The 27,132-nt window shown below is 39.1% G+C and overlaps 1 protein-coding gene, 2 long non-coding RNA genes and 2 pseudogenes across 5 annotated transcripts; 4 read left to right on the top strand and 1 right to left on the bottom strand.

Moving 5' to 3' along the window:
* Positions 1–4,517: 4,517 nt before the first annotated feature.
* LOC148730856 (uncharacterized) lies at positions 4,518–5,664 on the top strand (annotated as a pseudogene).
* Positions 5,665–5,962: 298 nt separating this feature from the next.
* LOC148730855 (uncharacterized) lies at positions 5,963–8,320 on the top strand (annotated as a pseudogene).
* Positions 8,321–12,316: 3,996 nt separating this feature from the next.
* On the top strand, positions 12,317–20,251 carry LOC148730852 (adenosine receptor A2b-like). Of its 2 annotated transcripts, none has more exons than XM_088761350.1 (2): positions 12,317–13,111; positions 19,389–20,251. In XM_088761350.1, the coding sequence occupies exons 1-2, from the start codon at positions 12,477–12,479 to the stop codon at positions 19,705–19,707; spliced, it is 954 nt and encodes a 317-aa protein (XP_088617476.1). In that variant the 5' UTR covers positions 12,317–12,476; the 3' UTR covers positions 19,708–20,251. The 2 variants fall into 2 exon arrangements, with proteins under 2 accessions (XP_088617476.1, XP_088617477.1); XM_088761351.1 differs by having other exon boundaries at positions 12,317–13,133; positions 19,408–20,251.
* LOC148730854 (uncharacterized) lies at positions 13,218–15,653 on the top strand. Its single transcript, XR_016001794.1, has 2 exons — positions 13,218–14,267; positions 15,014–15,653. It is a non-coding gene; the product is annotated as an uncharacterized LOC148730854 (long non-coding RNA).
* LOC148730853 (uncharacterized) lies at positions 14,217–19,407 on the bottom strand. 2 transcript variants are annotated; one of them, XR_016001792.1, is made up of 3 exons: positions 18,575–19,407; positions 17,837–17,863; positions 14,217–17,255 (listed from the first exon to the last, which is right to left on the bottom strand). It is a non-coding gene; the product is annotated as an uncharacterized LOC148730853 (long non-coding RNA). The 2 variants fall into 2 exon arrangements; XR_016001793.1 differs by lacking the exon at positions 17,837–17,863.
* Positions 20,252–27,132: the final 6,881 nt, after the last annotated feature.

The raw sequence follows: 27,132 nt of genomic DNA, 5'->3' as shown, positions 1-27,132 counted from the left end.
AGAACACCTTCGAGACGTGGAAAGGAATGACAAGGACACATCGAAACCAGTCGTTAGGCATTTTAATTTACCTGATCAATCTAAGAGACATATGGCAATCTGCGGTCTTTCCTTACACTTAGGTAGCACGGAAAAGCCGTAAAAATCTTGAACAAAAGCTCATCTTTCAAACCGGCAGTCTAAATCCTACAGGGATCAACGAACGCTTTTCCAGTCCAGTAATTTATTCTTGTTTTTCTCGTTGCCATGTTCCCACCAATAACGTAGCTCCATTTTCTGCCTTTAAAAGCACACACCGTGAACCCACAATTCGTGTATTCGCTCCGACGAAGGGCTAACGCTCGAAACGTCAGCTTTTGTAGTCGTTACGGAGGCCAATTTACCATTTCAACTTTGTTGATATATCCAAATTATTTCGTTACCCCCACCAACGCAGCCCCAAATAGTTTCTTTCGAAACTATCAGCCTTTATTCAAAAGACTAAGTGACCGATTCCGAGAACACCTTCGCGACGTGGAGAGGAATGACAAGGACACATCGAAACCAGTCGCTAGACATTTTAATTTACCTAACAATTCTAACCAACACATGGCAATCTGCGGTCTTTCCTTACACTTAGGTAGCGTGGAAAGCCGGAAAACTCTTGAACAAAAGCTCCTCTTTCAAACCGGCAGTCTAAATCCCACAGGTATCAACGAACGCTTTTCATTCCACTAATTCATTCGTATTTTTCTCGTTGCCATGTTCCCACCAATCACGTAGCTCCATTTTCTGCCTTCAAAAGCACACACAATTCCCCTATATTCGCTCCGACGAAGTGCTAACGCTCGAAACGTCAGCTTTTATAATCGTAACGGAGGCCAATTTACCATCTCAACTTTGTTGATATATTCATATGTAGAAGCAATTAATTAGTTATCTGAATCCTGCGCAGATTTCTGAACCTGGGCCATTACGAGAACTAGCCAGTCTTAGCTTTCTTCTCCTGTCTGTGCCGACGGGCTGTCGCAAACAGAAGAAAAAAGCTAGGATTTTCCTGTCAAGAGGAAGGGTGTATCAAGGTGTTTCAGTAGTTCACTGCCCTCCAAAAGCACCTTCACATCGGCAAACACCTGGTGAGGCTGACAAAAGAATCCGCCAACTACACGATCAAGAGAAAGTGGATATGAGGCAGTCCATTCCGCAGGTGTTGGCTTCTAGCATGCAAAGATCCTCACCTAAAGATCCGGACGAACAATCTCAGGAGGGCCTTCTCTCAGAAAGCAAAGAATTATCTCGTAGATGTGTTCTGCGCAGGGGAGGAAGCTGTTAAAAAGGCAACAGTTTCAGATGTGGCTTCCCAAATGAAGAGTTTAAGAGATGATACTGGCCAGAAAATGTTCTCTAAGTCTGAGTGGTTGGCTGAGCAGCATAGCGGTCGATACTTCAGCCGACTATCTACCCTAACCGGAGCTGGTTTACTACAGAGGTCCTCCACTGCAAGAATGACTGAGGACGAGGAGATCTGATGCGGATGATCTAGCCTTAGACGTCAAAACTGACTAAACAAGGTAGAAGATAAGGTGAGACCTTGAAATTTAGATTATTCACTTGTCAGTCTTTCATTTGCCAGCTGTCGGAAGTAGGTTTTTTATTAATTGCGCATTATAATTCGTTGTTTAATTTGCAAGCAAAAAGAGCTCAGCTAATCATGAGAATTTATAGCCATTTTTTAGCTTACAGCTAGCCCCATTCAGATTCTCTAGAAGTCCACATCTGAATCAATTTTCGTAGCTTTTTAGCAGATGTGAAGTGGCGAAATTTAGCAGAAAACCGCAGGGTAGGGCACAGCTACCATTAAGTTACTAAAAATGCGGACCTTTGCGTCTCGATTTTTGAATAGATAGATAGATAGATAGATACTTTATTATAAACACCTTGCAGCCAAAGGCTGAATTACGGAATATTTACAAATACAGATGGTAACAAGAACGTATACAATATTACAACTTCGTCGTTAAGAAAGAAGGAAAATTATCTACATCTTATAAATATGGCTAAAAATAAAACTGTTCTTCAAGCGCTCGGTTTTGCATATGGGGAGAGTGAAATCACTTTTGCGCCTTAGCGCGTATCTACAACTCTTTCTTTGGGGGAGGAGGTTGTGGAGTCTATGGGTGGGGCTACGGACTATCTCGTCAAAGAGATTGGTTGAAATTTTTTTCCCTCCTCTCGTGAAGTTTCGGTTGGCCAGCTGTTTCTAGTGCTACACTATATGACAGGTCAGGATAGATGATTCTGAGTGCCCTTCTTTGGATCCGTTCCAAATCTTCGCTGATGTAGTTTGGTAGAGAACGGTGGAAGACAGGACTTGCGTATTCCAAGACGGGCCTAATACATGTCACATAGAATTGCACAAGTTCGCTTGGTGCAACTCCTGATCTCTTGAGTTGTCTCAAGAAGTAGAGAAGAGAGGAACATTTTCTACTTAGTTTAGAGGTGTGCATGTTCCACTTTAACTCGTGGCTAATGTTCAAATTTATTGTCATGCTTCCGAAAACAACTGGATATTTTTGGAATTTTTTTCATTATTACCCAACTTTAATGGAAACTTGCACGGAGTCTACTGATCATACTAATAATGCGGTCTTCTCTAAGTCGCGCAATTTAAGATCGAGCTCGAGAGAGATTGATATTTTATTCATGTAGTTACAGCATATTTTAAGAAAAACCCAGCTATTTTTCTTGATCAATAAGCAAGCAAATAGGAAAGAGATCGGCAGAATTTTTGAAAGTTGGTCCTTGGTAGACAGTGTGAACAACGCGCTTAAAGGGCCCTTAAATAATTCGTATCCCAACGAAACGTTTCCAAGTGACGCCACAGATATTTAGTTCGGCCAAGTTCTGCGTGGAAATGTTCCATAGTAGTAAGTGACAACGATAACACCATTCTTGTTTTATTTTCTGGAATAATAGCGCAGTTTCTTGATTTAACATAGTTACTGAGATTTCCTTTCAAGCAAGAAGGCACAGCTTCTCGTCTGTGCTACAAACAGTAACTTGTATGTCAACAACTATGCGGCATGTGACTTTAAATTCTCCTCTCCTGTTGTAAACTGTGATGATAAACAATCAAATCAAAGACTGATAAATGTTTTTTGCCGTAAGAAAGCCATATTTGCCTGCTTTTAGCAAATCTTCAAAAGAAACGACTGAAGGGAGAAATGGTACGATTCTTCCATCAATAATTCGCCTACATGCTTCTCTTTAAACGTGAAATTTCCAATCTCTACCAAGAATCTGGAAATTTGCCTACATTTCGTAGCTTCCTTGCTTAATTATCTTGTTTAACGAGCTATAAAAAGATGGCATACTTGCCTAAATAACTGCCAACAGCTATAATTGCGTGAAAGGTGTAGTTGAGAGAAGCTTTCGCAGTGGCAGATTTCAAAAGGCATTCCAGACAGAAATATGGCAGTGCCCAAAGATTGTTTTAATGATTTTCAGAGATGAACTAATGGACGAGAAAGGGGCGTTTAAATTAGTGTTGTAGCTTTCTGGCAAGGAGAGATATTAGACCTCAAAGTTACCAAATATTTGAGTGAATCGAAAAGCGTGAAAACACACTAATTTATTCACCTCTGTTGATTGACAGGCCGTTAATAAAAGCGATTGAAACCTGTATCGTACGTTTATTAAGGATGTACCAATTTGCATGTAAGCCATCACGGTAATTTGTTGAATACAGTTGCAATAAGAGCTTCCTACATTTTACCTATTTTGAGGTTTTTTAGTGAAAACCTTGAAAAATCGGGGGAATCGTTTATCTCCCCGAAATAACTAAAGCAGAAACCAGATTGCCATTTTGAGTTTTGGGGTAGATCCTTTTAACTGGCACAGTTTCATTGAAATCGGTGAGATGGCATGTATCACGACTGCCCGGTGCTCTCGTGGACACGTTCTTAACAGGAGAACTTTTTTATGCTCGTGTGGCTGCGTGGAACGCCGGTCGTTTCGCCAACGTGTGAGTTCGCCAACATCAGGTCGCCAATGTATGAGGTCGATTCGCGAACGTCTGAGGTCAGTTCGCCAATGCTTACATGTCAGTTCGCCAACGACGAACAGCGTCCAAAAATAATTGTAATTACAAATGGCCATAGGAATAAAGTTTTACTTTTGATGTACTCACGAGTCTTCGTACGTTGATATCGTTTGAAGTTGTTCGATTCACTCTCCCTAATCTCTCATTTCCTCGACGGCTGATCGTGTTTGAAAAAGACTTTGAAAACCATCCATGGATTTTACCCAGTAGAGTATGAACCTCCTGTTAAACCTTTTTATTAAACATTTCTGTAATTAAATAGCTATTGACTCTCAATATGTTTGTTTGATTACGCGAGAAGTGTTGTTGATCATTCACATGCTGCACTCGCATAGCAAAAGTCTCTCTTCACGCGTAATGAAACAAGTATATTAGGAGTCGATAGCTATTTAAGGTGGCTCTATATAGTTTATTGGCGCACGAAACATGGGTACGAATGGCGCGAGCGCGCGAGTATTTAAAAGAAAAAGAAAAATAAACATGGCGACGAGACTTTTATCGCGAGTCGCGTTCCACTTAAAAACTCCTAAAAATGTGTTTGAAGATACACTTCTTTCCTCTTCTTTTGACGTGGTTAAACTGAGGAGTCAATTCGCAGCATTTATTGCGCCGATATCAGAAAGGGTAGACGATCGTGATCGAACGCGAACGAAGTCGCAGAGTGGTCACGGTGCACTTTTTATGGTTGGAGGCTTCGCTTTGAGCTCTATGGGCGATGATACACTGAAAACGGCTGGAGTGTCTGCAGAGGTGCAACTGACACGGGAAAAACAACCACCAATGCGTGACGAAAAGGGTCGGTTTTCACAAAAGAAACCCACTCGAAGTGGAAACGTGGAGGACAGGACTCGTGAGATAAACGAGTGGAGGGCAAAGAGGAAATTACATTTTAATGGAATGGTAGAAGATTGATCGCCACCGAAAAAAAGAGAAACCCGTTTAAGTCAGGTGTAGTTTAAATTTTGTTTTCACTATGTGTGGCACCAAGCAATTCACCTAAAAGTTTTAAGAAAAGTGCTTCCTTAAGTCTTTCTTTGCTCTAGAAATTGTTCTCAATTTGAATCGCATCATTGAATAAAATCTTGCATTCTGATTGGTTAACGAAGCGAGGTATTTAGCGCAGAATTGCAAAAATCCATTACTTCACTCGTGAATTCGGCCTTAAATTGTACTTGATATCGGTTTTTGCATGCAATTTAATGCGGAATTCCCTCATGAAGTAATGAATTTTCCAATAGAATGTTTGTATTATACCACAAATAGTTCATAGCAAGTTGTTTCGTCAATATGATTACACCTAAACATTTTGACATTTCATTTTAAAACTCCAACAAACGTTTGGTTACAGTTACAACCTAATATTCAATTACCATTAACACGTACGAACATTGACTTTTAATCAGAAACAAACAAAGAAGGAAAATTGCATTCCACATGGAAGTAGAATTATGGACTTAGATGTTTCGAGAGGTTCATTGAAATGTTGTCAGCACTGTAAAGCAGGTAAGAAGAAACAATTTTTGTCTACCCAAAGAAAATCACAACTAAAGAAAAGTCAAAATGAATTCTCAGTTTTATGGTAAGTACACGAACACACAACTTTAAGGCTATTAAATGAAAATGTTTCCAAGAAACAGTTATGTGATTGATTAAACATGTACATCTTCAAAACGATATAAAACTTCTCATAAGCAATAAATTTTTGGGCAAGTTCTTACCCTATACCAAGTGTCACACAATTGTATTTCTATTGATAGCAACAAAAAATGTTTTTTGGCAAATTTGGAACAAACAAGCATTGTAAATTTTCCACAAACCACAAGTAGCATTTACTGCTTTTTAAAATTTTGTTAATTTTGCAAAAAATTTACCTTTGCTCATTTATTTCAAAAGAGAAGACCAACTGCCAGAACTAAGTGTAAAATTTTCTCGAGTATCAATATTGTCACTTTCAGCCAATTTGTCACTGTGGAACACAACAGAAGAAAAAAATGTTGGTTACTCTCAGTGTTCTCAGTTACCTGTGCAGCATGTGGTAGAAAGAATGTTGTCAAGACCTCCAATGAACACAGGAGTGGTCAAAGAGGTCCTCTCAGTCATGATGTCAATTCAAGAGCTGTTCTTGGGTGTCTACACACAGGAATCGGTGAAACCCACCTAAATTATTTAGTGTGTACATTAAACTTTCCCTCTGTGAACCCGGTAACTTTTAAGAGTAGAGAAAATGAAATTGGGCATGCAGTAGAGCAAGTAGCGAAAAAAAGTTGCAAAACTGCAATGTCAGAAGATAGAAATGCTGCTTTCAAAAAAGGTGTAAAAGCAGATGACCAAGGCTGCATCAATATCCCCTGCTCATATGACATGGGTTGGCAAAACAAGGAAAGGGGCATAACTCGTCAACTGGTCAAGCTGCAGTGATGGGCTTAACTTATGGGAAGGTTATGGATTATACTACGAGAACAAAATCCTGCAGGGTCTGCACAAATGCTAGAAAAACTGGAAAAGAAGCGAAGCAACACAATTGTCGACTCAATCATACAGCATCACCAAAGGTAATGGAGCCTATGGCAGCAGTCCATTTGTTTACTGAAAGCCTAAATTCTAGAGTCAAACTATCTGTTTTTGTCGGAGATGAAGACTCCACAACAGCTGCACATATAAAAGAGAATGTCCCTTATCCTGTAGAAAAGTGGACAGACATTGTGCATGCCAAAAGATCACTAACTACAAGGTTGTATAACCTAGGCAAACGTGGGAAATGTGTAAATTCATCGGCTCTCCCACAGAAAGTTGTCAACTAATCGGTCAAATGTTTTTCTTATAGCGTGTCTCAAAATAAGGAGAATCCATCAGCCCTTCAAAAATCCTTAAAAGCCATTCTACCACACTCCTTTGGAAACCACACAAATTGCAATGAATCCAGGTGTGGTGCCAAGAAAGACCTTATTAACTATAAACACTCTGACTTACCCTATGGCAAAGATCTCTATGGTGTTGAAGTAAGGAAAGCTTTGGAGAGAGTTTTTGATGAATATTGTACTGATGTAGTAGTTGCAAAGTTATCACCTGGGGCAAATTCGCACAGAAACGAGGCCTTAAACAGTGTTATAGGGTAAAAAAAAACCCAAAATTAGATACTATGGGGCAAGTGCAAGTAATGACTTCCGAGTGGCCTGTGGCATCTCCCAAGTAAACCTTGTATATCAGTACATTAGCCAAACACTTGAGAGCCTCAACATTGAACCTGGTATACACTGTATCAGCCACATTGAAAGGATGGATCACAAGGCTACCCATGACAAACTTAGAAAAACCAGCATTAATTTCAAATGCCAAAGAGCTCAACTACATAAGCAGAAGTTAACTCTTACAGGTAAAAAACAAGCTAAAGAAGGAAACACATACCAAAGTGGAATAGGACTTAACCTTAATCCAAACGATTCTACCAAACTGATCCAAGAATTTGACATCATCAATTTGAAAATTTCAAGTGAGGAGCTGAAAACCTTTGAAACATGCATTCCTGAATTAACAATCAAACCAGTGGTGGAGAGATTTTCCTATGACAGAAACACTGCTTACAATTTCGTAATTTACGATATTGAAACAAACACGTGTGGAAAAACCGCAACTTTGAACAGTTGATCAATCAGGTTTGCACTGTTTCAACAACTATATATTGCCTTTGAGGGATGTAGAAATTCATACTACAAGGGTAAATGGTTTAAGTGTCCGAACAGCCAGAGGAGTCAAGACTCTGTTCAAAGACAATCAACCAGTAGAAACTGCGTCACTTGGAAAGTCACTGGAAAATTTTCTAACCTTCTTGGAGAAAACTGTCAGGCGTGTCAAAAGCGATAATAATATTTATACTGTTTTAATCGGGCACAACTCTCAGGTTTTCGGCACTCCAACCCTTCTTCGTCAAGGTGGACATCAACTTTGTGAAAAACTTTCCTGTCGTAATGTTTTCTTTTCTGACACTCTCCCTGTGATGAAGAACTTGGTCAAACGTAAACATCCCTCTCTGGTCTCATCGGATGGTTCCACAGTTAAATTAAATCAACAATCCATTTACCAGACACTTTTCCATGAGCCTTTCCCCGCACACGATGCAATGGAGGATGTTAAAGCTTTAAGAAGAATAGTCTTTGACTCCTGTTTGAACGTTTCAGAGGACATGTTGATAGAAAGCATGTCATCAACACAGTACGCAGAAAACGACATGAAATACCTTGATCGTCGCTATGAACTCCTGCAGACGTTCCGAGGAACTCTTTATCATCCAACAAACGCAGAATCTCCCATCAAGGAACAAATTGCTTAAAAAATAGCCGGAAGGGGCATTTTATACCGAGATCTTAAAAATGTTTTCGAGAAGTTCGGAGCAAAAGGGCTTGATGGCTTAATGTCTCTATTTCCATCTTCAACAACTTGCAAAGCCCCGTGAGTAACAAAAACAACCCGTATTTGAGCCAAGATCGTTGAACACTTCCAAGCAGCGGAGCAAACTACAATTTAACACGCATTTCCATATGTTTTTCCACACGTAGGTATACTTATCGCCGTGGTGGGGAAAAGTAAGCGTCTATTTCTCGGCTAATTTTCAGCTAGCACGTGCTGAAGAAAGAGCGACGCGAGCATGCGCATTACCGTAACTTAAAGAATTTCTGTTTTGATGAGGTCACGAAAAACAAGGGTTTTAGAGTGATCTAAAGGCGCATATTGGGCGCGTTCCAGACTGTGAATTTTTTTGGAAAATTGGCACATGGATGGGATTTTTCTTTTTCTAGCTCTTACAATTAAATCATCGAAATTTATACATACATAAATGTAATACGCGTCAAAAACGAAAATTGGGAATTACTCCGAAAATTATGTACAGATTTTCTTGTGGCTTCATCAGTTGAAACTCCTTGGATGTTAACTCTGTTTTCCCCCCTAAAAAGAGAATTTACCACGTAGAAACCGAGAAACACCATCTAGAAGTCAGGTAGGTAAAAAAAAAAAAAAAAAACCAAGCATTTCTATCATTAGTTGCCATAGCAACAAATTTAAGGTTCTGAAAAAGTCTTCCATATATAGTCTAAGGCTGTAGGCTGTCATTACTGATCTTCTATCGAGTGCTGTGAGATAAACATTTGCCAAGGGAGACTGAATTATTCATGCATATGTAATACCCAAAGCCTTGTAAAATACTATATAGAGCCACCTTAAAGGGCATGTAAACCCAAAAATACATGTCTTTCTTATTCTATGTAAAAAGGGCCGTAATAAACGAATCTGCAATTCGTTTTGCCCAATTCGAATTATTTAAGGAGAAAATCGACATTTTATGCTGAAATTTCACTTCCGGTGAAAACAATAGAGAGAGGTTGTGACGTAAGAGGTGGAACTAAAATATTGCGCAACACGGACTCCACAGTAGCACTGGTGTGGCAGCTCGTGCAAGTTCGGACGATATTTTGTCAGAGGGAAGCGACTCGAACGCCTTAAACCTATATGATAGCGATGGGGATAATTCAGAACCTTTAGGAGAGTCTGGGCCACGTCCTTATCAATATGAGCCGCGTAGCGTTCACCGAATCGATCGCCACGAAGACAGCACAGAACCAGTTCACAGCAATGCCGATCGTCTCGGAAACACAGACTGGTATTTGATTCATTGTGCAATTTACTTGTATTTGACATGAAAACCTAATAAAGCACGTTTTCAGTCTAAAATAATACAACAGAAGTTATTTTAACATGAGCTTCTGTGGGTGTTTTATATAAAATTGTCAAAGGTGCGAGTGCGACGTGGAACTTGTCAGCCAATGCCGACCAAACATGAAAGTTATGAACTGTATCAGTCATGCAGTTGAGAATGTGATAAAAAGAAAATAATTCAAATACTGGAAAGTTATAGACGAACGATCGACGTTTCGGCCACATCACACGGCCTTCATCAGCAAACTGCTGAGACGGCCTGGGTCACGCAAGTGTCACGTGATAGCTGACTCGGCACTTCCTGGAACACACGGTCCCACGTGTGTGAGAGTACAAACCGCAGCCTCCTTTCTTATTAAGAGAATGGTCCTCTACCCTCTCCCAAACAGTTTCTTTGATGCCACTTCTTTGATGTAGTGAGACCTATGTTGGAGAGACCAAACAGGCACTGAGCTCGAGAATGGGACAGCACAAAAGGCCCATTACCATCGAGGCACAGAACTCGGCTGTCTATAAAGTAAGTAAGTAATTTATTTATCCACATTTCACAACTGAGTATAACTCGTTTTAAAGTGAACGTGCCAGGTTAAAATAATATATATAACAAGCTGGACAATGATGATAATACTAGTAATAAAAAGGAACTATAAAATCATATGGGAATTATGATGCATATATAGGAAATAAACAGGAATCAATAAGACTAAGAGGGAACAAGCTAGGGATAAAATAAACTATGTACAAAAGTTCCATTCACACTCCACACTGGTAGTCAAGTTGACCACGTGGCGATTAGAGAGTGTGGCCTGTAGAATTATTGAACCTGTTGTGTTTGCTTCGATGGGAAATACAGAAAGATAGTTTCGCAAGCTGAACTCCGGATCTTTTGATTTATTTTTAAAGCAACAAATGTTTTCTTAATGACTTTAGATTAGAACCTCACCGCTGTGCAAACCATGACACAAATTTTTCAACTGCTGTTTCTTTCCAGGATTTTCTCGAAGGAAGCAGCAAGCGGGGCTGACATAGATTCTCTCAAATCCTGTATAGAATTTTTTAACGACCCCTTGTCCTCTTCATACCTGCGTAAAAAAATTTCAAGTAGAGCCTCAGTATAACCTAGAAATAACAATTATTCATGAGTTATGATAATTGTTTGTCTTGTTGGGTTATGAAATTAAATTATACATACACAATTTAGTGCAAAACTACTGATTAGTTCCGAAGAATTGTAAAGAATATCTAGAACTAGAACTAACGAAGACAAATTTAAAAGGGAAGTTAAAACAAGGAAACAAACAAATGAAAAATTTAATTCTTTTAGTTCTGCTAAATAGTAAGAGGGAGTAGTGGTATACCATAAGTAGCACATGTCCTTTCCTTACGCACCGAGTGCTCTCCTTTTTTGAACTTTGGGAACCTAATTGTGTAGCAGGGTGTTCCATCCTTTGCGACTGCCTGTAAACGATCACTGTTTTCATTGTAGTGAAGGGCAGCCGAGAAACGTCTGTAGATTGAAAGCCAAAGAGGGATGTTTTGTCCATTATTGCATTTGAAAATGTGACAAGTTATAGCAAAGGATAGGTTTATCATGCTGTACAATAATTTCATCACTTTACCTGGCATACATAGCCAAGAATGTAAAAGCGATATGTTTGGGTGCAAATATTACTATGTCAAGACTGTGAGGTGCCTCAAGAGAAGAAGTCTGGTAGAGAGGTGATACCATCTTGATATCTTTCAACAGAGACTTGCTTAGTTGGATGTCAGTTAATTTCTCTCAAACCTTCGATGCTGAAAAGGAAACATAAAGTAAAACAAGATTTGCCATCATAAAAAAAACTCACAAAAGAAGCAGTTTTGTAAATTTGTTGACATGTAATCTTACATAACTGGAACCACTCCTTGTCTCGATCGTAATCATCTAGATCACCATGGGCAAATTTTGGATACCATTTGCTATGCCCATCATGAATATCTTGAATGTGGCTAGTCACTGACTTCCACACAGCCTCTAGCATGTCTCCATCTCCCTCTGGGGCAGTTGCAGCTATCCAATATAAGTGATTTATGATAGACTTCCCCCACAGTCCTGCATTTTCACAATCTTTCTGCTCTGCTAGTGCATCAACTTTTTCACCAATTCCTTTGATTAGAGCAATTAGGCCAGAGATCTCTGCAGAGGGCTCAGACCAGTACCAAGCCAGGCGAGAAAATTTCAGAATCTAACTTATTAAAAAAACTAACTTGTCTTGATTACCTTTGTCCGCTTAGTCAAGGATAACTCTCAAGTTCTCGTGTTAAGCATTTTGTGTTGAACTCGTAAGGGTAAGAAAAGATTATCAGGATGTGGAATATATACTTCAATAAACAAGCTTAGGGAGAGATTTGGCGACTTAATCAACAAATACAATTGAACATCTTGAATCCTTCCGCTAATTTCAATGTCTGACGTAAGTTCTTTCTTTGTCATTGGCTTTCATCTCAAGAACCCATACCATGAGATGCAAATTTTATTTTGTTGAACTTCGTCAAATTTGGGAGGAAAGGTGACATTTTTGACAGAAAGTGGAATCAAGTGGAGAATCGCTGCCCAAACTAAGTAGAATTTGTCCTGCTAAAGAATCGCAACACATTCCATTTTTCTGGAATAGTGGTTCTGATCTGTCATAAGCGAGTTTATGTCATGAAAGACTTGTTTTGTAACGAGTTTCAGTTCTTTATATACGCCGAACTTAGAGATCTTCGTTCTACTTTAATCGCCAACTGTATCTTCAACAATTGTCTAACTTACACCACCGTCATGTTGAATGTTGTGACAATCTATGCCATATACAAGACATCGACAATGGAAAGAACTTTAAAAACTCTACTGCTGAGTCTCGCGTGCTCTGATGTTGCTGTTGGTTTGTTCAGTCAACCATTCTACACCTTCTTTCTGGTGAATTGGTTACAACTGGATAATCTTGGCTGTAACACTCTACGATTGCTGTATATTTTAAGTCATTTCTTCTCAGTTGCTTCGTTCTTTGGTGTTGTGGCTGTAAGTGTAGATAGGTTTTCAGCTATTCATCTACATCTCAGATACCAAGAACTTGTTACTCACAAACGCGTTGTCGTTGTGGTTATCGGAATATGGATGTGGAGTGCATTTGTTTCTTCGATGATATTATGGGAATTGTCCATTACTCAGAATATTATTATTTCAGTTGCCGTAGCTTTCGGTTTGATTCTGACATTTGTGGTGTACATCAAGATATATTTAACTGCCCGACGGCACAAGAATCAGATTCAGTCTTTACAAGTACAAGAACAAGCTCAGTCTGATGACATGACGAGCTTTGCCCACCAAAAAAATTTATGCAAATTAGGCTAAGCCGGATCTGAGTTCCGCCTGGCAATTATTAACTGTAAGAGAGGATCTCAGTTCGCGCCCACAGCACGTTCAAGGTGTTGCGGATGAAGTTTCTGTAATTACTTTTTGGCACTTTTCGGCGTCAAAATTGCATAGTTTGGGTAACCCAAAACCCTTAAGCTGACCTTTCTTGTCATAACACGAATGTTTTCCAGAAAGGGACACGCGGTAATGTCGGTGTCTCTCGTGTGCAGGCATTTTTCCAGGTAAAGCCCTCGCGTGGAATCAACTCATGTTTAATTTAACGCTCCTTTTATGCGCACAATGTAAGCCAAAACAATTTTATAGTTAAACGTAACGATCAGAATATTTTCTTCTAAGGATGATAAATGATCGACGCTGAACTAAATTATACGCTGAAGAAAATGCAAAACAGCATAACATGTAAAAGAGGAAATTTGGAAAAATACGAAGTTACGGAAACCATGAAAATCTTCGATTTTTAAGAAAGGAAATTTTTATAACTCCAAGCTAAGTAAGCTTTTCTACTGTTTCATTCTTTAAGGCTTTGTGTAGAGCGGGGCCTTTGTTTTATAAACCGTAAAACTTAGTGACAAGTCGAAAGGGCTCGCTCTCGGTTATGATACCAAAGAGTAGAGGGACACCACGGGGATCTTCCAGGTGTTTGATCATCGTCGCCGCTCGTGGTGTACTTCGCTACTTAGGTGAGCGAGATCGACGTTCTTCCTCTCTTTAATTCTGACAGCTGTGTGAGACCTGATCCTTACAATGAAAAACGGTCGATTGTGCTATTTCAGTGGCGGCTTTAACGCTCGTCCATATTCAGCGCTTATCCTAAACATGGCATCTCTAGCTATCTACAAGACACGCTGCGATGTATTATTCGTCCATGTCCAACACAACAACTGCGCTAGTGAGATAGAGAATCGAAAGATCACATTGTTGCGCTCGAGGCAGAGTGCGCTAAGTTTGCCAAGTTCTACAATGGACAAGAGATCGTACGGCCTCCCGCAAGAATAAGGACAGGGTCTATCAGTTACAAGCAATGGATAAGTGGAATTGTAAAAAGTTTTAATTCGTCCGTGCATCGAAAGGCCGATGGTATGTAATTTTGCTCTTTTCCGTTCTTCACACACTCGAATAGCTGTTAAAATTAAATTTAATTGCGGGTTGTGCAGTCAAAATGTAACGTCGCCCAACATGGTTTTAGTTAAACCAGTGTCTTCTGAGGCGCTTCCACCAAAATAATTTAGAAGGGAACAACAGCGCTAACCGATTTAATATCTTCTCAAGAACATGTCAAAGTCTATTAAAACGCAGAAATTAAAAATAGTAAGAATTGGTGGTTCATGTTAAAAATCATTAAAGAACAGTTCTCAGTTTGGCTCGATAGTGCTGTCACTTTGCACTAGTTGTTCATAGTGACTTACTCATTACTTTCAGTATTTGTTCGAGCTTTTCTTCGACGAAATAGGGGAAGAAATCGCAATTCACCTCTAAAACAAAAATAATAAGCTCTTCTCCCAATTGGACACCAGATATGACTGCGTAGTAATAATTGCATTGTACGCGAAGTTGCAGTGTGAGAAAAATGAGTGAGGAAAATAATTCTAAGTGCTGTACAGCGCGGTTTTAAACATAGATTACCTAGCTAAATGACCTGCTTGTCTTAGATATTTATGATAATATAGGAAGGTCCCCAAGGAATACTAATAACCCGGGGTGTAATTTTGTGATTGACAAAACCTGATAACTCAGGTTTATGTTTGAAAGGGCAAATCATTTAGTACATTTCACTCCAGAAGTAAATAATCTCTTAACTTTCGTAATTATTATTTTGGTTTCAGGCAAATGGTGTCGAGTTGAAAGATACTAAGTTCCTGAAACATACATCCAAGCTTTGTTAGCAGGCATGCCGAATGCTTTTATAAACGTGCGAGGGTAAAAATACATTTGCGGCCCCCTGTATGGAGAGAAAACTCCAAAGTTTTTTATTACAGGGATGGTAGAGTGAATGATGTTATTTCTGGTCTGAGTCATCAAAGTTCTGTACCATTAGAGTTAAGAAAAGCTATCGGGGGAATATGGAGGTTGCTGCAAGTAGCAGCTGTTAAACTCTCAACAAGCTTTACAGGCGGCCAATTAAAGAGCATGGGGCAAGAAATCAAGCACGATTCTCACCCAGTAAACTAAAATGGTTGTTAGCAATTGAGATGGACGAGCAACCAGGGAATTTGAAGTAATCTGGTGGCCTGATCTTTTCTCAGGCACTAAAAATGGGAAACTGACCTTGCGATTTTATGTTCCTAAAGTGATACTTTGATTTCAATGATGTGTAGTACACAGTCTAGTTGACTTGTTCGTCATGTTTCCATAAATTTAGCAGCTGTTTCTTGGCAGTTTTTGTAAGTTTGTAAAATGTGTTTTGCATTTAGAGGAACAAACTTGTCTGTAGAAGGCTAAGATTAAACCCTGAATACAGCAAAATGACCCTGTAATATTAATGCAATTCATGTCTAGCTGGGCGCACTATACTCTGATGCCCTTCATTCTGTTGTAACCAAATTCAGAGGAAAAAAAAACACCTGGAGAAACTCTTAGAGGGATAATATCTGTGGACTTTCACCATTTCTATGGTCATCAGGAATGACAGAATAAAGCAGTAACTGTTCACAAAGTCTTAATTCACTTAACTGAAAGAATAATGAGTTGGAGGAAACTATAGATCATTTTTTTCCAAGCATCTCTAATAATTCATGATGGAAATAATAACATTGATAACAATAATAATGATAATAATGATAATAATAATAATAACAATGATAACAATAATAATGATAATAATAATAATAATAATAATAATAATAATAAAAATATTTACATTGGTTAGAGAAATAATGTTCATTATCCTGATGGTTATAATTCCTATGATTATTTCCATTAATCTAATCATTATTATTATCATTCATATTACTATTATGATTATTTCAATGTTTATCTATGAACAAAATAGTGTTATTGTTAGTCTAGCTGAATGAGTATCCAAGTGACTGAAACTGGGGCAAAAACAAATTAAGAAAAGACAGAAAAACCCCAAAAACTGTTCAGGACTGCAATTCTTGAGTTGGCTCATTGTGAAAGGTTTTGGGACTTCATTAAGCAAGTGCTGTCTGTAGTGGGCCCTGTGTCAAAGAGAGAAGAGTAGCAGCTGAATTAATAATAATAATACTAAGGACAATGATAGCATTGATTGACCAAAGTCACCCTATGACTAATAACAGATGATACGTGACAAACAGGATAAGAACACACTTTTCAAAACAAAAAGAGCAAGCTAAAACTGCCATCAGATAAAAATAACTGTCCATAAAAGACTGACAGCATAGAGCTGAAAAAAAAAATAGGGACTGGTTCTGCCATCAGATAACAACAGTCCATAGACTGACCACCCAAGAGAAACAGAACAAATCGGTGGTTCTGCCATCAGATAACAACAGCCCATAATGGACTGACTACCCAAGAGAAACAGATCCACCTGTTAGTTCTGCCATCAGATAACAACAGTCCATGGACTAACTACCCAAGAGAAACAGAACTAGGCAGGTGGTTTTGAATCAGAAAACAACTATTTAAGACCTCTGTACAATGTGTCTTAGAAAATCTTCTGCATTCTAACAATCTATTGAAGAGACAAACTATCAGAAACACTTGAATTTCTATTTGGGGGGAGGGGGGAGGAATTAAATGAAAATCTACTTGCCTCAGCATGCCATCCTCACTGAGCAGCCTATTTCAATTTGAAAATGATGATCACAATCATAAAGATAATGATAATGATAATGATAACAATAACAAATCATTATTATTATCATTTATATTACTATTATGATTATTTCAATGTTTATCTAAGAACAAAATGGTGTTATTGTTAGTCTAGCTGAATGAGTATCCAAGTAATTGAAACTGAGACAAAATAATCTCAAGAAAAGCCAGGAAAACCCCAAAAACTGTTCAGGACTGCAATTCTTGAGTTGGCTCATTGTGAAAGGTTTTGGGACTTCATTAAGCTAGTGCTGTCTGTAGTGGGCCCTGTGGCAAAGAGAGAAGAGTAGCAGCTGAATTAACAATTATAATAATAATGAAGACAATGATAGCATTGATTGACCAAAGTGCCTCCGACTAATAACAGATGATACGTGACAAACAGCATAAGCAATACATTTTTCAAAACAAAAAGAGCAAGCTAAAACTGCCATCAGATAAAAATAACTGTCCATAAAAGACTGACAGCATAGAGCTGAAAAAAATAGGGACTGGTTCTGCCATCAGATAACAACAGTCCATACACTGACTACCCAAGAGAAACAGAACAGATTGGTGGTTCTGCCATCAGATAACAACAGCCCATAATGGACTGACTACCCAAGAGAAACAGATCCACCTGTTAGTTCTGCCATCAGATAACAACAGTCCATGGACTAACTACCCAAGAGAAACAGAACTAGGCAGGTGGTTTTGAATTAGAAAACAACTACTTAAGACAAGCCCTCTGAACAATGTATCTTAGAAAATCTTCTGCATTCTAACAATCTATTGAAGAGAAAAACTATCAGAAACACTTGAATTTCTACTTGGGGGGAGGGGGGGTAAATAAATGAAAATCTAGTTGCCTGAGCATGCCATCCTCATTGAGCAGCCTATTTCATTTTGAAAATGATTCAATCAAAATCATAAAGATAATGATAACAATAACAAAATCATTAATAATAATGATAATTATAAAAATCATAACAATAACTACAATGACAAAGTCCGTGTTAGTCTGGCCTCTACCTTGCAGAAAATACAGCCCACCAACTGAAGCTGAATTCTTTAAAGGTATTGTATTGCAATTGGTCATTGAGGCACTCAAGCCACCTCACCACGACAAGGTACGAACATTGAGGTGGAAAAAAGGGTCTGTAAAATTGACTCCATGCTGATTCGAGATGAGAAATCTGTGTTCGAAGCCTCTTCAGTTCCACTCCAAGGGAATTTACTCTAGCTGATCTTTCGGTAAGTTAGGAAGCGAGCTCTTCGGAGTCGTGACTGAGTTTGGCGCCAAAAGATAAATTTTTCGCGCCTTCGGGCTCAAAGTCTAGCGTGGCGGAGTTCACCAGATTTACGATAGTCATAAATCCCGCAGATTTAATAAATTCGTCGGGGATTGTTTATTACGAAGAAGATAGACCAGCTATTAGACGGAACGTGAACACAACGTGAACGAGGTCGGGAATCCTGGCTAACCCCACTACTTCGAACGATGAGTTGGCCGGCTGAAGTTCCCGTGTCGCCACACTTTGGATTTCGTCGGGAAATATCTTAAATACATCGCATATGAAATATTTACGCAAAGGAACGTCATATACCTCTTTCAAAAGTAGATACCAATGCTTGCAAGGGTCAAGTGTGGCACTTGTAATCCTGCAAAGACTCTGCGTGGTTAAGTTAGCCGGTGGAAAGCCGCACGTCGAAAATCCGACTGCCTCTATGACTTCATTTCGAATGGTTTCGAAATCGAAAACATGATGCTTTTCGACATTTCGACATGAAAAATCTCGTCGAGGTTTAATATTATAATATTGGTAAGAATTTAACCAGGATACGAGGCCAAGTCGTGCGACCGCCACAGGTTTTGTACCAAAACAATAACATCATGTACTACGATCGCAAAGCGTGAACACTGATCGATCCACCAAGTGACGCAATACTGGAAATTCGATACGGTTGTTATTCAGGTCGTACGGCACATGAAAATTGCGATATCTTTTGTTACTGTTTTATGGCAAACCAAGCGAAAGAATCATACCTAAATAATCGAAAGAGAGGCTTTTCGAATACGGCGCCTCGCCGGTATTGCCTCTTCTGTGAAAAGGAAGGATCTTTGAAAGGCTACGTGATTAAAAATGTCGTTATAAGGAAACAGGCAGAAACAGAGAAAACGCAGTATTTTATGACCATTACGCGCACAACAAACTTCATTTCATTTCATGATTTTGATTTTCATCGCCAACAGATGACCCCGCGTTAACTCGCACGCAATCGCGTATCTCTCGTGGATTCGTGGACGCTAATCTGTATAATTACATTGTGGTGTAATTAATGTGATGACATCCACCCAACGCCTTCTTCCCCAAACCTCGGCATCAGTTTACGATGCCTGCTGAGAATTTTTTTCTTGAGCAAAGCTCGTCATGTAAAGAGCTTTGCTCTCCTCTTTAAATCCACAGTGGGTGTATTCTACGTATATCTCGCGTTTTTAGTTTGTTATTTGCCATATTTTATTTGCCTTATTTTGACTTCATCTTCAGTAAATTTTTTTCTTTTCTCATTGACTCTTGTATACCTAAATTCATCTTTAAACCCTGTCATTTATTGCTGGAAGATGAGACACATTCGACACGCTATCATGGACATACTGTGGAAAGTGTCTCAGAGAAGAAATCAGCCATCTCGCGCAATTTACAATCGCGCAGCGAGCGTCGTCCATGTTGATAACTGATCACTCCGTGACGTTTTCAAGGACTGTGTGCATCATTTTGGTGAAGTTGTTAAATTAGCTAAACATTTTCAGAATAAGCTTTTGCCACATATCGTTTTGTGGGATGGGTGCCCAAACAATGTAGAGTAGCATACGAAGTCAATTTTAATGTAAAACACACAATTTCGCTATATTCTATTATTAAGGTACTGTAAGTAATTTCTGTAACGTATTGAAAGGAGTGTAATATGCCGTTACGTAATGTAAATGTAGAGTATCGTGTAGATAGTGAAAATAATTGATAGTAAGTCATCTGCTGTAATCAAGTTTATTGTAAACTATACTTTCTTTGTGGTGTGTTCTCAGTTAACTATTGTAAGCAACGTACTATAACTGTGTCCTGTAGTGTATTGCAAGTTGAGTAATGTTTTGTAAAATGCCAAAAAAATAAAAAAATTACAAAAAAAAAAAATCATTCTGGTGAAGGTGCTACAATTAAAGGATCTTGGCTGTAACAGTTACCGAGTGTGAAATATTTAAGGTTATACATTTTCAGGTACTTTGTTCCTTGGTGTTGTGGCTTAAACTGTAGACGGGTTCTTAGCTAAATAATCAAACTGTGAAAAGCACTGCGTTTGCCTTGACACGTCACTTTTGAAGTAAAAACTTATTCGAAGCAGAGGGCTGCACATGTAAACATAAACAAAGGTTGCTTTAGAGTAATTGATTAGTTCGCAGATGATTTCGTGGTTCTAGATAATGACTGACAGCTGCAGTTTTGAGAACTGAAAATTAAGCACGCTTTATATATTTTTGTTATCTCGTCTCGTTTCGATACAAATAACATATAGATGTTCGAATTAATTTAATAATTCTTATAAATTTCTAGACAAAATGATGGGTCGAAATTGTGAGTTTTAGTAAAATAAACATTAGTCTCGTACGAAAAGTGTTTGAAATTTGCATGATTTTGACAAACAATCGACAGCTTAAATTTCGGCCATATCCACTATGATTAGGTGGCGATTTGAAAAATTAATTTAAAAATCTCGGAGAATATTTGTAACAGGGTTGATTTCTCCTGGATTTCAGTGGTAACGGACAAGGGATCATCGCCAACAGAGTACAAAAGGGATTATAAAAAAAGACTGTAAATTAACTGCTAATAAAGAAGGCCAGGGAAGGGGGGGTGGGGGTCTTAAATATTGTCATTATTTAATTCCCCCTCCCCCACGTGATAAGTAATGATCGGTTCCGTAGAAAGATAAATGACAGGTCGCTATTTTTAGTGACTTTCTACTGTAGAAACCTAAATTATACGCAAATCCTTCTAATAGCAACGATCACCAGAAAAATTTATTCGGGAATAGCGAGGACTGGGGTGTTAGAAAACCGTGATACCAAAAGTTTCATGAACGTTTTCAATAAAGCAATGATTACAGTTATAGAAAAACAAAGCTGAATTTGTAAGTGCAAATAAAAGTAGGATAGCGGTTATGATATTATCTACATTAAGGTCGTCGTTGCTCTTTAAATTGCGATGAATTCCAAGAATAAAGAAAGAAATTAGACGCTTTGAACGAGCACGCTTTTAAGGCTTTTTTGTTGTTTTGTTGAGTTTATCTCTGACTGAACGGCATTTGCCAAAACATCTGTCAAAATCAGCCTTTGTTTCAACGGTGGCGTACCAGCGTCATAACTGATGTCGGTCGGCTCGCGTGTTAACTTTCCCTTCATTGATTCATTGAAAGTCATTGCAACACGCAAAAAGGAAAGTAAAAGAAAGAGCTTGAAGTAAAAAACGAGTTTGACCAATGGTCGTGGGTCGTGGGTCGTGGGTCGTGGGTCGTGGGTCGTGGGTCGTGGGTCGTGGGTCGTGGGTCGTGGGTCGTGGGTCGTGGGTCGTGGGTCGTGGGTCGTGGGTCGTGGGTCGTGGGTCGTGGGTCGTGGGTCGTGGGTCGTGGGTACAAGTCGTGGGTCGTGGGTGTGGGTGTGGTTAAAAGTCGTGGGTGTGGTTAATACTTAGTAATAAAAATAACCATTTAAAATATTAAATATGATAATACATAGATTTTATACAACCCTGTCATTCATTAATTTAACTGTTCTTTCTTCTAGTTATTTTATTTTGTTTATTCAATTTACCCTACTTTACGTCTATTTTTATCTGTTATCTCACTGTCAATGGAATTAGTTTCAGTTTCACGACGCATTCCGAGATCTCGTTTGATAACAAAGGAAAGAGAGATAAATCTTGTAATTACACACTGTGTACACGTTTTTCGAGCTGTGCGGTCTGCGGTCTGCGGTCTGCGTTCTGCGTTTTCGTGGTCTGTGTTAACGAGACACCCGAGTTGCTTTGTACGATTGTACCAAAAATGATTTCATATAGTAGAACTACTATAACGTTAAAATTGCGACAGTGCTCGTGAATTCTATATTTGCGGCTAAAGTCAGGGGCCAAGGAACAGAAATTCCGAGATCTCGTCTCACAACATCAATGACAAAAGAATGATAGATAAATCTGGTAATTACACACTGTATACACAAAGGAAAACTGATTGTGCACAAGTCGACTGACTCAAAAGGCACACGCATAACCTCTGCCAGACTGGTAACTCGACAGTGGAGGATCGTAAGCGTGATATTAGCTGTGGTCACAATACAGGGTTTTGTCCTAGGGAAACTTGACTTGTTGACAGTTTCCCGAGGGAAACTCAAATTTGCAAGTGTGGCCGTTTTTCCCTAAGTAAATTACCTCGGGAAAGTTTTATCGTCTGGGGCTTGAAAACCGCAAGAGAACAAAAGAATGTCCTGTGGATTTCCCTTGACAACTACCCTAGAAAGCAGAAAAAGGGAAAAATCAAATCCCAGAGTAGCCAACCAATGGACGCTCGTCGGCGATCGCGTTGGTGACAGATCCGGAATTATCGCGTTGTGAAACTAATTTAAAGTAATTACAAGATTTATCTCTCTTTCCGTCGCGAAACTAAAACTAATTTAATTGACAGTGAGATAACAGATAAAAATAGACGTAAAGTAGTGTAAATTGAATAAACAAAATAAAATAACTAGAGGAAAGAACAGTTAAATTAATGAATGACAGGGTTGTATAAAATTTATGTATTATTATGTTTAATATTTTAAATGTTTATTTTTATTATTAAGTATTAACCACACCCACGACTTTTACCCACACCCACACCCACGACCCACGACTTGCACCCACGACCCACGACAATTATTAGTCAAACTCGTAAAAAACATATGGAGAGGGAAGCATCCAAAAGGCGCCACAGGCACCAAACCAAGGATGCACTTAACACATAGAAATTGATATTTCATCACATCTCAAAATGAAATGAAATAAATAACTATGAAAAGCCTCTAAGGTTTCCAGGGCGTCAGGTGCAAAGCCATGGATATTTGGGAAGTTCTCATTATGGAATTTATCATTCGAGTGCATCCTTCTAATTTATTTTAGAACATAGCTGGCAGAACCGCGCAATCAAATTCAATATTTGTAAGCGTGCTCAAAATTCCGATAGTGCACGCTGACAGCGTCAGCAAATCGCTTCGCCAGAAATTTTTTTTTTCGCGCAAGCGGCCGATTGTTAGCGCGGGAAAAATAATATATTTCGCGACAATAATGGATACAAACAGAAACTCGGCCTACTAGTCCGAAAGCGAAGACAATGTTTCGACCTTTTCCCTTGGGATAGAGTTCTTAAATGAGGCAGAAAAAGAGAAAAAAAAGGAAAAGGAGACTCGGCATCAGCGCCGTCACGATTCGCTTCAACTGATATTGTTGTCCATTTTTCCCGTCGGATTTGATGCACAATTCTACCGGCTATGTTCTAAAACAATTGGTTCATGCTTTCAGCTGTGCACTATCGAGTTATGGAGCACGTGGGAAGTTTGGAGAACACTCAAGAAGCTAGAGTTGCCCTCGGCTATCGCCTCGGGCAACTCTTACGCTTCTTTCGTGCTCTCCAAACTTCCCGCGTGCTCCATAACTCGATAGTGCACGCTAAAGCATGAACCAACTGTTAATTTATGTCGTGTCTAGTGAGTAGCCTCTTATTATTACGTTGCAGGACGCGCGTTATGTAGCGCACAAGAGGATTGAAGACGAGTCGTTGAGAGGTTTGCTGGGGGTCTGGCACTAAGCAGTTATTGGGTGAGGTTGAGCATGATGTATTCGCCTTTATTTGGAGCCAAAATATGCATGGGTATTTGCCCGCGGACATCATGGGTTCCAAGGTGCGAACAGTTTTTCGAGAGCGAAGCTTGAGGAAGAGTGTTTCACTTTATGTACCTCTTCGATAACGTCACCTAATTTTTATTTAACTGATTTTGCGGCGACAGCCCTCTTTTTGCGTGACCATGTTGATCGAGGTAGCTGTTTCTTGGTTTTAATAATTTGCTAGAAAACTTAAGAGTCACTCTACCTAACCACCGCGTGAGGGGCGGCACAAGGTCGGTAAAATGTACTCTTCGATATTTCATCCAGAGATAACCTATAGTATACTATGAATCGTGATATAAGTTGTATGTTCTAGAGTTTTTACATTTTTGAGAAAATTACGAAAAACCGTCGACCACCCGTGAAGCCGAAAAATCACAAAAATTAGGTCAATTTTCATGATCAGATAATCGAACTCGCGTGAAGGCGCATAACAAATTATGGTTTTCCTTAGTTTATAAATTTATTAAGGAGGTATTGCTAAGCTGCCTTGATGACATTTCAGACTTGCAATAGTAATTCCGAGTTCCTGGAGAGCAAGCAAAGAGAACCGAAATTTCTAGACTCTGAAAATAAAAAAAAATCCATGCCGTTTTCAAACATCTCAAAACATACTCGATATTATGTAGAATTCTTTCAAAATTAATTCATAGCAATTAAAAGAGCTTTTTTTGAACGTGACATAATTTTTTTCTTGGCAAAAATTATTTCTGAGGCGAGCGGCCCCATGCAAGTTGACCCAATTTGACCTTTCGAAGAGATTTTGTTTCACCAGGAAATGTAAACAATTCGACTAGCCTTAGCTCGCTTTCTAAGCAAACCATAGAAAAACCCTGCCAGTTCCCATTAAAACTGCCCAGTAAATCTAAGATAAAATTTAGATGACAGCTTACCTTCTAAATGGGTGTTTGAAGGCAAATAACTTTGATGTTCTATGCTAATGTTCCAGTGTCTTGCTTAGCCACCGGCCTTTTCATACGGCTACGGCATTTTCTAAGTGTAACCTTAAGTTTCCCCGGTTTGTGCAATATTTTTGCGGAACCTGGATCCATTTCTTACATATAGAGCCTCTTTTGGGTGTCTATTGAGTTTTTTATTGAATGCCTCTAATGAAAAGAGGCAAGATGTGAAGGAACTAATTAATTGAACTGAAAAATAGACCCAGATAGATGTCACGCAATCTTCACATCTAAGTGATAACGTGCCGCAAATACGTCCGCATGGATATTTTTGCCTTGCTTTTGTTCATTTCTTCATTTTCTTCCTTATTAGCATACAATGTTTTCGTTTTTGTTTTTGTTTTGTTTTGTTTTTTTTTTGTTATCACAAGCCTATTTTGAAGGAGAGTTCTTTGTATGCCATACTTTGAGTCGGTGTATAGACACGCAACACATTTGCTTTTCCCATTTTCTAGTGACTGTGCAACAAACTAGAAATCCTATCTAGATTTAGCTTCAAAATTCAAACGCCTGGGCAAGTCCATTGCTAATGATTTCCTAAAGCTAGATAAAAGGGAATAATAATGTAGATCTGAAAAAGTTACTGGCCGCAAAGCGTGACTTTGTAATTTACGTATGATGCACGATCCTTCGCAGTAGACAGCGCTATTTATGCAATAGCTATCTATTGCGAAGGATCGTGCATCATACGTATTTAATACCGCAGTTCAAAATATATGAACTTCATATATTCATTGTATCTGATTTATCATCACGGGTTTATTACGAATCAACTTAACGCCCTGCACCCAGTTGGCTTGTTAGCTCAATTGGTAGAGCGCTGCACTAGTATCGCAGAGGTCAGTGGTTTGAATCCCGTACAGGCCTGATTCTTTTTTTCAGGTCTGATTTTCGCTATTGCATAAATAGCGCTCTCTACTACGAAGGATCGTGCATCATACGTATTTAATACCGCTGTTCAAAATATATGAACTTCATATATTCATTGTATCTGATTTATCATCACGGGTTTATTACGAATCAACTTAACGGCCTGCTTCCAGTTGGCTTGTTAGCTCAATTGATAGAGCGCTGCACTAGTATCGCAGAGGTCAGTGGTTTGAATCCCGTACAGGCCTGATTTTTTTATTTAGGTCTGATTTTCGCTATTGCATAAATAGCGCTTTCTACTGCGAAGGACCGTGCATCATACGTGCTTTGTAATTTGTATTCATTATATTTACCAATTTGCCAATGGCAGGTGGACACGCAAATAGGTCCCCTTCGTGGTGCATCTAACTTTTTAGGAATTATGTTCAACAAGATACCTTTCGATGCAGAAGTAGACGCGCGCTTTTATATGATTCTTCGAAAACTGTCCCTTCGGAAACTGAAAATGATTTGGTTTTAGGTTCGCACAAGTCATGTTTCTTTTCGTAGAGCACGTAAAACTGTTGTGAGGGTTCCCATCAAGAGAGATCAAAGGCCCTGTTTACAAGCAAGGAAGGTAACCCTTGTGCTAGGGTTACCCTAGCAGGCGGGTCAAAGATAGCCCGGGTTTACAAGCAAAATTTCACAGGTAGGGTTTCCCTACCACCCGGGACAACTTACTTATGCTTGGTAACCGCACGAATTGTTATCAATGTTCAAAGGGTCTGGAAACAAGTAAAAAGTTGTCCCGGGTAGGCGAGTTATCCCCAGCAGAGCGTTTGCAAGGCAGCTAGGGTTACCCTAGCGCTAGGATAACCCTAGCGCTCAGCTAGGGTTACCCTAGTGCTAGCGTAACCCTAGCTGCCTTGTAAACACGTCCATGAAAAAAGAAGAAATGTAGGAGCGTTAGGGTAACCCTCCTGCCAGAGTAACCCTAGCACTAGGGTTACCCTACCTGCTTGTAAACAGGGCCTAAGTTTAAAACAGATAATTACCAAACGCAAATAGGTCTATGGCAAACGCTTTATTTACCTCTCAAAAGTTCTAAATATAGAATTCTCTCAGAGTTCGAGCTGTTATCTTTTAAAATCGAACTTGTCGATCGCTTGCCCGATAAGCGAAGTTAGCACGTGCAAGGCTCCTAACTGTTTCTTAAATTCAGCAAACCTTATTACGCGGGCAAACTCCACTGGATTAAAATCTTTACAACTTTACAAAAATATGTGCAGGAAAGTAAGTTTAGGTCTGTTAAAGTGTATTGTATAACTTGAGCGCTCACTTTGTCCAAAAAAAAATTTGAAATCAAACATTATTTACAATTCGGCATCTCGA

The sequence above is a fragment of the Stylophora pistillata genome, chromosome 5 (assembly GCF_964205215.1).
Source record: "Stylophora pistillata chromosome 5, jaStyPist1.2, whole genome shotgun sequence".
Taxonomy (NCBI): Eukaryota; Metazoa; Cnidaria; class Anthozoa; order Scleractinia; family Pocilloporidae; genus Stylophora; species Stylophora pistillata.
Note: the sequence above shows the minus strand (reverse complement) of the source record. Positions and strands in the feature narration are given on the sequence as shown.